Source organism: Corythoichthys intestinalis, chromosome 2 (genome assembly GCF_030265065.1).
Source record: "Corythoichthys intestinalis isolate RoL2023-P3 chromosome 2, ASM3026506v1, whole genome shotgun sequence".
NCBI lineage: Eukaryota > Metazoa > Chordata > Actinopteri > Syngnathiformes > Syngnathidae > Corythoichthys > Corythoichthys intestinalis.
In genome coordinates, this window is record NC_080396.1 from 3,561,116 (window position 1) to 3,574,662 (window position 13,547).

At 43.6% G+C, this 13,547-nt stretch overlaps 1 protein-coding gene across 4 annotated transcripts in view; it reads right to left on the reverse strand.

Annotated features, from left to right (window-relative positions):
• Positions 1 to 13,547, reverse strand: part of LOC130931637 (gamma-aminobutyric acid receptor subunit beta-3-like) — a 190,867-nt gene that overhangs the window by 26,054 nt on the left and 151,266 nt on the right. For all 4 annotated transcript variants that reach the window (XM_057860567.1, XM_057860559.1, XM_057860585.1 and 1 more), the window contains one exon: positions 10,065 to 10,217. In XM_057860567.1, coding sequence (XP_057716550.1) covers positions 10,065 to 10,217 — 153 coding nt within the window. The remainder of the gene's footprint in view (positions 1 to 10,064; positions 10,218 to 13,547) is intronic.

Sequence of the window (13,547 nt, forward strand, 5' to 3'; positions counted from 1 at the left end):
GACTAGCATTTTCCAATCCCGGGCCTTGTTCTGGTTTGACAGGAGGGTGATTGGGCTTTTCGATCCTTCTCGGGCAAAATTTGGTGCCGTGATGGAAGTGGCTGCTTTTGTAGGCAAAGAGTTGATGGCATTGCTCTTGCTCTCAAGCACTGCTTCCAGACTCTTGAGGACCTGGTTGTGCCTCCAGGTGTACCGACCTTGTGTGGAGCTACTCTTACACCTGGTCAGAATATGTTTGAGAGTGGCTGGAGTTGAGCACAGAGCACAGGTTGGGTCCTCGCCATAGTACTGGTGGAGGTTGCTTGGGAATGGGTTAGGGTGTTAGAATGTTCCTTGCTCCTATTTCCCAGAGATCTTTCCAGCTGAGCTTTCTTATCCCCAAGCCTTTCCACCTCATCCATTGTCCCTGCTTGGTAAGAGAGACAGCTTTTGCAGTGAGTACAACTGGGATTTTCCTATGGAATCTGCGACAACAAACATTTTGTTCTGTGTGTATGATTTTGAGCAGGTGCATTGCATGCCAAGGAATCCTTGATGTCTAAAGACCTAAAAAACATTCAAAGTTCATGTTCTATATTCATCGTTTCCTCTTTTTCCTTTTCAGTTGTATTATTAATTGCTAGTTATGCTGTTTAGTTTGTTGTTATGTGATAATTTTAGTTGTATGTATCGGCTGGATGTCGCCTGCTCCGGGGGACCCTGCTTTGCCCTGGGCTTGGTGGGCCGCTAGGGATCCCGTGGCGTGCTGTGCTGGTTGGGGGGCTGCGGCTCGTGGGCCGGGTGGGCGGACGGGGATAGGGGCGGGCGTCTGGTTGGTGGTGCGTCCCCTTTTCCCATCCCTGAGGGCTGGTTGATGGGAGCGCGGGTGGCCCGGGGGATCATCCTGGATCCCGGGGGGGTGACGATGGCTCCTTTACTGGGATGCAGGAGGAGGGATGGGCTGTGGCCTCCCCCTCCCCGGGCTGGGGGCCTCGGCCCAGGGTTGGCTCCTGCGCGGTGTCTCTGCTCGTCTGCGTGGCTGTCGCGTTTTTGGTGGGGCTTGCGGACGGCTGGATGTGATTGGGCGCGCTCGGGTTGGGGGTCCCGGTGCCGGGGCTGGCTTTGGGTCGGTTGCCAACGGGCTTACACTAAGATGAAATTCACACGATTACTGCGTTCTAGATCACAGAGCTGATTTGTGTACATTCTACCCCTCCCAACCGCTTAGCTTATAGATTCCCCCCCTTCTTTCCCTAGTCAACAGGTCCCCCACATGGTGTCAACTGGAAATACATCTAGCTGACAATACCAGCAACATATTCATATTTAGTGCAGGCGTTCACAGTATTTCTTCTTGTTGTTTGTTTCTTTTCTTTCTTTTCTTGCGTTTCTTTTCTTTTCGTGTCAAACAGCTAAACAGGACAGGTTTAAATAAAAAAAAAAAAAGGTCATGGAAAGGAAATCATGAGTTTGAATGACATTTGATTGAATTACCTTCTATTACTTGTTAGTGGTTGTGAAGTAGAGGAAAGCCTCTTCTTTTGCTACACATTGCTAGCATGAATTGTTCCTCCTTCTCTCATGAGCGCCGCAAAGTGACTGGTGGCTACTTGTGGTAAGATGTTTACAAGTTATATTGCTGAAAATGTGCATTTGCGCCCGCTAGCAACCTGGTGACCGCCCAACTCGTGAATGCCAGGGGCCCCTGGCCTTTTTTCAGTTTTTTTTTTTTTTTTTTTTTTTACGTGAATGGCGCAAAGACTTATGGGTACATCTTCCAAGTGGTAACCTTGATTTGAAATAGTTGGTGAATTCATGTCCCGCGTGAGTGTTCTGCTAACAAACACACAAAACTGTGAGCTTGACTTGACCTACCTACTGAAGAGAAGTTAAACTCCTTTGCTAAATGTTGTTAGTAGAGATGTCCCGATCGATCGGCATCCCGATTGATCGGGTCCGATCACGTCATTTTCAAAGTATCGGAATCGGCAAAAAAATATTGGCCATGGCTTTTTTTAATATATATATTTTTTAATTAAATCATTTTCTAATTTTATTTAACGTTACAGACATAATATGTTACACTCATCCAGAGTCTTTAGTTTAGACTTAAGGTAGGGTTATCAAATTTATCCCGATAACGGCGGTAATCAATTTTTTTTAGAATGTAACACGTTAAAATATTTAACACAATTAATGCATGCGCTGCACGACCCACTCACGCATTGTCGCGCTCAATCTGTAATGGCGCCGTTTTACCTATATAAAGAGATAAAAGGCAGCATAAAATGAATAGAGTGAATTTTGGCAGCCTTTGGAGCCTGTTTTCAATTGGCTAAAGCCTTACAATCCCTCTCCCTAGGGTTAGAAATTTCCAGGGAAGGAATCTTTTTCTTGACACCTTATGTTTGTTCCCAACGCAGAGAAGATATATGATTTGGTAGCACTACGCTCAGTCATGCTTCCACTTCCCATCATGCATTTGAGTTGAATGGCTGCAGTATCATTTATTGAAAGCTCAACAAATACACTAGATGGCAATATTTAGTCACAACATACAAAGTCACAAGTCTTTTTATCTGTGGATCCCTCTCACAGAAAGAATGTTAATAACGTAAATGCCATCTTGAGGATTTATTGTCATAATAAACAAATACAGTACTTACGTACTGTATGTTGAATGTATATATTTGTCCGAGTTTTATTCATTTTTTTCTTAATGCATTGCCAAAATGTACATATATGATTGGGAAAAATTATCGGGAATGATTGGAATTGAATCGGGAGCAAAAAAAAGCAATCGGATTGGGAAATATCGGGATCGGCAGATACTCAAACTAAAACGATCGGGATCGGATCGGGGGCAAAAAAACATGATCGGAACAACGCTAGTTGTTAGCGCCATACCAAATATGAATTTAATATGAATCTGAGTTGGATCAGAGAGCTCAAAGAGCCGAATGCGGCTCCGGAGCCACAGGTTTCAGACCCCTGATTTTGTCCTTCATTTGATTCATGGACGCATTTATAAGGCTGTCCAGGAGCTTGTGCGGGAAGGGCTCTCTAGCTTGCCTGCAAATCAAACGCACCACCGCACCTCAGCCTTGTGACTGCTTGTTATTTTTTCGTATTTTTCTTTTTTATGGGTGTTCTCTCAGCTTTGCCCATACGCTCTGCTCCCCTCCTGCTATTACTCCTCCATTCCACCCCTCGCTCCTACCCCCCCCCACTGTTTGGACAATATGATCAAGAGGCCGTGCACGAGCTGGCGGGTCTTCCTCCTTTTTCATTACGTGGTTAGAGTCTCCGGGGAGGAATATAGTTTTAAAAGGTTTCTCTCAAATCTGTCTTCTTCTCTTTCTCTTACTTGGTCACATCTCATTGTGTCACCATCCAATTCTTGCTCTCATTCCACCTCTCTCTTATGTCACCACCTTCCCCATTTCCTCATCGTTTATCCTTTATCTCTTCTCTTTCCACCTCACATTTAGTAGCGGCTCACAATTTACCCCTCCCTTGCACGCTTTTTTATGTTGACGTATATGTCCTTGAATATTAAGTCAACCTTAAAACGGCTGCAACTGACGGCACTGGTGATCTGATTGGCGAATTACCCTGCCAGCCTTCCCAGTCAAAATAGATTGGTCATCTAGTAACGTCAATGGCACTGAAAAATGGACATTCAATGCCGTTAAATTGGATTAATAATTGGAGTTTGAATTTTAGTAGACACCACAAGAGGGTGCTGACAACATCCCAAATTTGCCCAAGTGATCAAAGCTTTACAAAAAAATGACATTCAATGGGTCTCAGAGGCAGAAATGGAATGTCCTCATATGAGTATGCCGGGACTCAGGAGGTTAAATTTGAAATTTATGTCAAAATACTTCTTATAAAAAAAAAACTAAAGATGCTGTTAAAAGGTAGATGGAAAGTTACCATCCATCCATCCATCCATCCATCCATCCATCCATCCATCCATCCATCCATCCATCCATCCATCCATCCATCCATCCATCCATCCATCCATCCATCCAGCCAGCCAGCCAGCCAGCCAGCCAGCCAGCCAGCCAGCCAGCCAGCCATCCAGCCAGCCAGCCATCATCCGTCCACCCACTTCAACCTTCCATCCATCCGCCCGTCCGTCCGTCCGTCCATCCGTCCATCCGTCCATCCATCCATCCCACCTCACCTATTATCCATCCAGCCATCATCCGTCCACCCACTTCAACCTTCCATCCATCCAGCTGTCCGTCCGTCCATCCATCCACCCATCCATCCCACCTCACCTATTATCCATCCAGCCATCATCCGTCCACCCAATTCAACCTTCCATCCATCCAGCCATCATCCATCCACCCACTTCAACCTTCCATCCATCCATCCATCCATCCATCCATCCACCCACTTCAACCTTCCATCCATCCATCCATCCATCCATCCATCCATCCATCCATCCATCCATCCATCCATCCATCCATCCATCCATCCATCCATCCATCCATCCATCCATCCATCCATCCATCCATCCATCCATCCATCCATCCACCCACTTCAACCTTCCATCCATCCATCCATCCATCCATCCATCCATCCATCCATCCATCCATCCATCCATCCATCCATCCATCCATCCATCCATCCATCCATCCATCCATCCATCCATCCATCCATCCATCCATCCATCCATCCATCCATCCTTAACAAGACGGTCTCAGATGAAGGATGCAATACAATGTATCAAATTGCATTGAGGGTAATTGTGTCTCACAGGCAACCTTGCAGACATCATTCCAGAAAAAAATAATCAAGTTTAAAGGTGTCCATGGAAACGTCTTAAGGTGTGCATCAAACGTACGTCTAACATTACACTGAGAGCAGCTCTATTACTATTTGCAGCTAATGCTCACACCTTAACATGGTTATGATTGAAGGGCTAGACTAAAGGAAATGGGAGTTTAAAATTACAGCACAAGGTGGGTCAACTGTAGAGTTGCAAAGTCTGATTGGTAATCCAAACAATTCAATTGTTTTTTTGTTTTTTTTTTCAGTTGCCTTCCACACACCCAATCATTATTTTGCTCTCACTGGCATCTCCGCACACAAGCACATACGCCCACTCACGGTAACTTCTAGGGTAGCCGCAGAAAGCCGGTAATAAGCCATCAAATATCTTGAATGGACCCTAAGGCTATTGAGCCTCACGCTTGCACACATTCTCCTCCAAAGAAGGAAAACAAACCCACACAGGAACTCATTAATTCATGAGGAGGTAGTTCATGCATGCCTGAATAAAAGACAACAAACTCAATCGGGCCTAGTTGTTGTCGTAAAATAAATTAAAGGGTGGCAAACCTTGCCCACTTCACACATTTATTCAGGCACTAGAGGCGATGTAAGAAAATGAATGTATATCGGAAGCTAATGGATCAAAGCGTGCGCTTAAAACAATGGTGCAAAAGTCGTTACCAACACAGCGAGATGACATTGAATAAATGTTATTAAGTTTCCATCCAAATAATCACGTATTAATCTGGCACACCAAAATTGAGTGTGGTTTTGTCGTCAATCCAGAAATCACACAAACTAGGAGTAGGAGAAGAAAATGTCGGCGGTTTCGGAATATTTCAGTGTCGAGTACAATGGCTGCGGATAGACAGCAGCAACAAACCCTGGTCAGTTCACTCGTAGGAAGGAGCATTGGGACGAGAAGATTGAAGCAGCAAGACAGATGTCCGAAAAAATCACCAAAATGACCGTTGTCTGTAACCTGCTCCTTGCCTTCATTGAAAGCATGGGAATCCTGCTTCTTAGGGCTCACGCAGTAGCTAAGTATAAGGTCCCAAGTCACAAATACATTAAGGAGACGACGAACCTGCACTAAAAAGTGGAGTCATGGAACATGTTTTAGAAAAGCTGGAGGAGGCAGGGGCCATTAGCTTTTGAACCGACGTCTGGAGCAGCCAAGTCTCCCAACTTTCCCTGCTTAGCTTGACAGCTGGCTGGAAAGCATAGCACTTCATGCAAATAAATTCAAGGGATGACACACACCGGCCAAGCTATTGCTGCTCAACTTTAGCATCCCGTGGTCAAAGGTACTTTACTTCTCTTGTCTTTTACTGAAAGAAATGCAGCAGTAATTTGAGACCTGTTTTAAAAGTGCTGTAGAAGTAAGCAAAGTAAGCTAAGCTAAGTGGCTAAGCTGTGTCTGTGTGTGAGGGAGAGAGAGAGTCTCGTGCGCTGTTGCTGCTGGTGCCCAAAGAGGGAGGCTAATAGAAAGACAAGATGTTGTGGTCAATGATTATGATTATTACTTATAATTTTATGAAAGTTGCACTGTTTGGCCTTTGAGAGGTTTAAAGAGGTTTATTCAGTTCATTCAGAGTTTGTTATTATGAATGTAATGTACTTTCTTACTGTTGGGCAAGAATTATACATGTTTTAATTTCACGAATTTAGCACTGTTTTGGTATCAGTATGGTATCGGTATTGGCCGATATTGCACAGCCAGGTATCTGTATCAGGGCCAAAAAATGATATCGGTGCAACATTAGTTTACATATACAAACACGCGAATATATATATGGCGGAAAACACAGACAAGACTGAAAAAGCAGTTTCTACTCATGCACCCCTCTTTAAAAGAAACTGCTGTATTTGAAGCCAAAAGAACTGTTGTGTTTTATAGGACAATATGTCTATATGCTGCCATAGCAGATTCATGGCACATTAAGTCTCCAAACCATTTTTAATTTGTCCGTTTTACCCTGAAAACCCCCATTTACAGATGTCGTGCAACCGCTTTTGTTTCAACCCAGCCATAAAATGAAGGTAATTAATTATCATTTATTATTCAAAATGTCTGTCGTTTTTAGCTTAGAATCATGAATTGATGTCTCATATTTCGTTTTTGAAAAAAAAAAAAAAAGACTTAAAAAAATTATTCACTCACATATTTTAAACTTGTAAACAAATTACCGTATGTCTCAACGAAAAAAAATGGCATCTGTAAAAAAGTCACGGACCTCATAACTATTGCTTAATTGTATTTTTTTTTTTTTTTTTGTTACTGTCGCATTTTCCCCGATATGTTAGATAAATAATTGATCCAAACAAAGGAAAAATTGAAAGAAAAAAAAAACGTTTAAAAGGGGTAAATATATAAAAAAGAAAATCTCGACCACTCCTTGATGTCTGCGATTTCTGCATCGCGACCCTTGTTATATGACCATGTTTCACCCATAAAATCCCCCCAAAATCCAGCTGTGGCCATTCACAGCTGTGTCTTGACACTCAGTGATACATGTGACATGGAGTTTTTGGATCGAAACAAGGTAAGTATGCGATAATATCTCGTTAAAGCCGTGGCGTCTTGAATTCTGCTCTTTCATGCTCTCACCTCCAGATAGGTTTTCACGCTTTAAATTTTTTTGGTTTGTTTTTAAATGCCCTCCTGTTCAAAAATTTTCTTCCCCTAGAAAATCGAGATTTTAAGCTTTCCAATGACGGATCACACGTGCATATCGGACAATTTTGAAACTTGGCCAAATTGGGGGTCTCAGACCGGAACTTCAAGTCACCTGAGTGTTTTCCACCATATACATATACATATATATTAGGGCTGTCAAACGATTAAAATTTTTAATCGAGTTAATTACAGCTTATAAATTAATTAATCGTAATTAATCACAATTAATCGCAATTCAAACCAACTATAAAATATGCCATATTTTTCTGTAAGTTATATATATATTCTGTAAAATAAATTGTTGGAATGGAAAGATAAGACACAAGATGGATATACAGTATACATTCAACATACGGTACATAAAGACTGTAGTGGGCATTTCACTCTACTGTCATTTAAATCTGTCTATGCTGTCCTCACTCTGAAGCGTCTACTTTTTCCAAAGCTAGACAGCTAGTGAACGACGCCTTAATAATTAGACTTCTTCCTTTTTCATCTGATTTATTAATAAAATGGCCTCAAACCATTGTCCTCTTTAGACCGTCGTAAAACTACAAAAAGTACACAAGCATTGCATTAGCAACAACGTTAGCTTAGCACGCTATGCAGGTTCACTAAACATAGACAAAAAGCGTCTCATACAAAAAATATAACATTTCGCTTACTAACATAATATGTACATTCTTTACAACAACCATACTTACGGACAAATCTTGTCCAAGGATCATATAAGCACAACATTATCAGCCCGAGACGTCGTGCAGCAATAATGAACTGGCAAGAAAACAATAAACCATGTCGCAAAGCGACCACAAGAGTTCGCTGTTGGACAGCACAAAAACCCTTGCTGTAAAACTTACCAAAAGGCAGAATACTTTCTGAGCGGGACATGTGCGTTAATTGCGTCAAATATTTTAATGGGATTAATTTTAAAAATTAATTACCGTCCGTTAACGCGATAATTTTGACAGTCCTAATATACATATATATATATATATATATATATATATATATATATATATATATATATATATATATATATATATAGGACTTTTCTAGCCTGGGAACATACAGCGCTTGCACCTTCCCTTGGCAGGAAATGTTATCTTGGATTTATATATATATGTATATATATATATTCATAAAATCACGTTAAAATATTTGACGCAATTAACGCACATGCCCCGCTCAAACATTAAAATGACAGCACAGTGAAATGTGTACTAGTTGTGTTTTTCGGAGTTTTGTCGCCCTCTGCTGGCGCTTGGGTGCGACTGATTTTATAGGCTTCAGCACCCATGAGCATTGTATAAGTAATTATTGGCATCAACAATGGCTGGCTACTAATGTATTTTTTGACTGAAAATTTTACAAATTTTATCAAAACGAAAACATCAAGAGGGTTTTAATACAAAATTTTCTATAACTTGTACGAACGTTTATCTTTTAAGAACTACAAGTCTTTTTATCCATGGATCGCTTTAACAGAATGTTAATAATGGTAATGCCATCTTGTTGATTTATTGTTATAATAAACAAATACAGTACTTATGTACCGTACGTTGAATGTATATATCCATCTTATGTCTCATCTTTCCATTCCAACAATAATTTACAGAAAAATTTGGCATATTTTATAGATGGTTTGAATTGCGATTAATTGCGATTAATCACAATTAATTCATTTTTGAGCTGCAATTAACTTGATTAAACATTTTAATCGTTTTACACCCATAACATATATATATATATATATATATATATATATATATATATATATACATATATATACATACATAAACAGAGTGGTATCGGTATTGGCCGATACTGAACAGCCAGGTAACGGGACCCAGAAATGATATCGGTGTAACACTGGTTTATATATATACAAACAGGCAAATATATACTGTGTATATATATGGAGAGCAAGAGCAGATTCCACCATCCAATTTCCAGTATCGGCCTGATCAATAATTCATGAAAGCTAGATAGATGAATAGTTGCAGCCCTGTCTGGCAGTTTATTGCATTCCTTCCTTCAAACGACCAAAAAAGCTGCTGGCATGCAGTAAATCTGACAGTTGGGGGTGAGGGGATGGAGGAGCTCAGGGGACCGGGCTTTGGGGTCAATATTCCTGCTTGGTATTTCAGCCTTGTCAACGAGTGAATTGCTGTTGTTTTGACAGGTCCTCGAAGGATGTCGAGAGGATCTGTGAAAGATCAATTCATGAAGCATCCATATTATTCTATTACAGTAATTGTGATATGACAGCACTCGGGTATAGGTTTTTTTTGTTGCGTGTCGAGAATAGCTAACTACCTAGAAAGCCTATCGGGGAAAAAATGGTCTTTGTGATGACAGCATTCATACTGACATATGTTTAACAAACAGAAATCATAGTTTTCTTGATTGTTAAAAAGATAAGAAACTTGTTCCTATTCCGATCAGGCATCCAGTTTTTCCCCTGAGCAATTTTCACGACTATTGTATATTCCCCGGCTTTCTCCCAGTGCATTAAGGAGTGTGCCATGCATGCTTTGTTGCCTCAAATTGCTCGTGACCTCATCTGAAAGAGAGAAATTGCTGCACAACAACACAGACCGCTCACGCTTCTCACCTAGAGCCACCCTGGCCGCCGAGGCGTCGTAGTTTATCCAGAAGGATACCCAGGAGAGAATGGTAATCAGGATGGACGGCATGTACGTCTGGAGAATGAAATAGCCGATGTTCCTCTTGAGTTTAAAGCTCAGAGAAAGCCGGGGGTAGGCACCTGTAAGAGGGGAAAGGTACACTTACATCATTAAGTGACGACTGGAAAACTCAATGAGCGAGCAGGGACACTTTTTTCTCTCGTGTTTGCATGGCCGAGGTTGGATGCATTGCCATGGTAACAAGAGCCAGTTTTACAAGTGCTCATATGAATACCTGACATTATAGTTATGATAGTGTTAAGAAATGCCATGCAGTCTTGCAATTGCATGCATTCTAAGTGGACTCCATGGCTTGTTACACTGGTAATTGTCATGTTTTGTCTATCCATCCATCTGTTATCTACCGCTTAATCCAGGGTCGGGTTGTGGGGGCAGCAGCTTTAGCGGTGAAGCCTAGACTTCCCTCTCCCAGCCACTACAACCAGCTCCTCCTGCAGTATCCCAAGGCGTTCCCAGGCCAGCTGAGAAAAAACAGTCTCTCCATCGTGTCCTGGTTTGTCCCCAGGGCCTCCCGCTGGTGGGACATGCCCGGAACACCTCTCCAGGGAGGCGTCCAGCATCCATCCGAACCAGACGCCTCAGCTGCCTCCTCTCAACGCGGAGGAGTAGCGGCTCAACCCTGAGCCCCTCCTGGATGACCGAGCTTCTCACCCTATTTCTATGAGAGAGCCTGGATACACTGCGGAGGAAAGTCATTTCGGCTACTTGTATCCAGGATCTTGTTCTTTCGGTCACGACCCACAGTTTGTGACCAAAGGTGAGGGTAAGAAAGTAAATCGACTGGTAAATCGAGAGCTTCGCCTTTTGGCTCAGCTCCCTTTTCCCACAATGGACCGGTAAAGAGTCTGCATCGCTGCAGACACTGCACCGATCCGCCTGTCGATCTCCCGCTCCCTTCTACCCTCACTCGTGAAGAAGACCCTAAGATACTTAAACTCCTCCACTTGGGGCAGGATCTCATCTCCCACCCGCAGAAAATACCAGGGTGGTGGTCCTCCTTTTTAAGAAGGGGGACCAGAGGGTCTGTTGGTGTTATATGGTGTTATACTCGTATAGCGCTTTTCCACTTTTCAAGGCTCTCAAAGCGCTTTACACTACATCGCCATCCACCTACTGGTGATGCAGCACCAGGAGCAATGTGGGGTTGAGTATCTTGCTCAAGGATACTCAGGCGAGTTCATCAGGGAGAATCGAAGCAGAGAATCAAACAACTACTCTACTACTGAGCCACGCCATCCCCAAATGTTCCAATCAAAGAGGGATTACACTCCTCAACCTCCCCGGCAAAGTCTATTCTGGGGTGCAGGAGAGGAGGGTCCGTCGGGAAGTCGAGTCTAGGATTCAGGAGGAGCAGTGTGGTTTTTGTCCCGGCTGTGGAACAGTGGACCAACTCTACATCTTCAACAGGGTCCTCGATGGTGCATGGGAGTTCACCCAACCAGTCTACATGTGTTTTATGGCTTTGGAGAAGGCATTCGACCGTGTGCCTCGGGGAGTCCTCTGGGGTGTGCTCCGGGAGTATGGGATACCGAGCCCCTTGGTAAGGGCTGTTCGGTCCCTGTACGATCGGTTTTAGAGTTTGGTCCGCATTGCTGGCGGTAAGTCGAATTCGTGAGTGAGTGAGAGTTAGACTCCACCAAGGCTGCCTTTTGCCAACGATTCTGTTCATATTTTTTTATGGACTGAATTTCTAGGCGCAGCCGAAGCATTGAGGTGATCCGGTTTGGTGGCCTCCGCAATGCATCTCTGCTTTTTGCAGATGATGTGGTGCTGTTGGCTTCATCATGCCGTGACCCCCAACTCTCACTGGAGTGGTTCACAGCCGAATGTGAAGCGGTCGGGATGAAGATCAGCACCTCCAAATTTGAGAACATGGTCCTCAGTCGGAAAAGGGTGGCGTGCCCTCTCTGGGTCGAGGATGAGATCCTGCCCCAAGTGGAGGAGTTCAAGTATTTTGGAGTCTTGTTCACGAGTGAGGGTGGGAGGGAGTGGGAGATCGATAGGCGGAGCTGTGCAGCGTCTACACAGGTCCGTAGTGGTGAAGAAGGAGCTATGCCGAAAGTTGATCTAAGTGCTTACCCTCACTTTTGGTCACGAGCTGTGGGTCGTGACTGAAAGAACAAGATCCCGGATACAAGCGGCCGAAATGAGTTTCTTCCGAAGGGTGTCCAGGCTCTCCCTTAGAGATAGGGTTAGAAGCTTGGTCATCCGGGAGTGGAGAGGAGCCAGTTGAGGTGACATCTGGTTCGGATACCTCCTGGACGCCTCCCTGGGGGGGTGTTCCGGGGATGTCCCACCGGCGGGAAGCCCCGGGGATGATCCCGGCCATGCTGGAGAGCCTATGTCTCTCGGCTGGCCTTGCAACGCCTTGGGATCCCGCCGGAGGAGCTGGTTGAAGTGGCAAGGGAGAGATAAGTCTGGGCTTCCCCGCTAAAGCTGCTGCCCCCAGTTAAGCGGTAGATGATGGATGCATGGATATAAACAGTGACGGATTTACACCCGCTAAATTAATATTTACAATATTTAAAAAAAAACAACTATGTTGTCATTTTTTATGGTGGCTCCTAGCTAACGCCTTGGCTCACCCTCGGGATAGTTCTATTGATCCCCGTCGACCTGTTCTCACGGAACCTTTTTTATCACTCTTTTTCGCGATTGCCTGTTGTGTTTGTATTTAATAAACCTTTTGAACGGCTCCCTTGTTGTTTGCTTTGGGGTCCAATCTTGTTTACCGCATTCGCTGACCGTAACCATATGTTGTGTCTGGCTTGCAGTAAAACATTCAAATGTTGACTCTTTCCCCTTCGTTAGATTGTCCTTTTTGTGTGCTTCCAAATTCTTAAAGGGATCCTCTGTTTTTAAGACAAGAAATTCTTCAAAGATACATGTTAGTATGAGTTATAATAATTTGATATTAAAACCCCTCTTAATGTTTTTGTTTTAATAAAGTTTGTAAAATTATTTTAAGTGGTAGGTCGCCATTCTTGTTACGTCGCAGTGCGTGACGTCACTGGTCCCGTTGCGGAAATTCCAGCGTGTCACTCATTAGCTTTCCCAACATATCGTCAGTTTGTCATGGCCTGAGTTCCTCCTGCAGCATGGCCTAATTGCCTTCAATTATCCCCACCTGTCCTCAGTTCACCTACTCACAGCCCAGCCAATAGCACTGCCTCATTCATCAATCAACCTGTGTATTTAAAGCCTTGCTTCTCAGTTCCACTCTGTCAGACCGTCTGCGAAGCCTGCCTGTTACCTGCCTGCCTAGCTCTCTGAATCTGACTCTCGTTGCCGAATCCGAACCTGCCCGACTGCCGCCTTCTCTCCTGCCCTGGTAACTTGACCTGCCTTTTGCTTTTGGAAACCTGACTTCTGCCTAGCCCTTGTCTGTA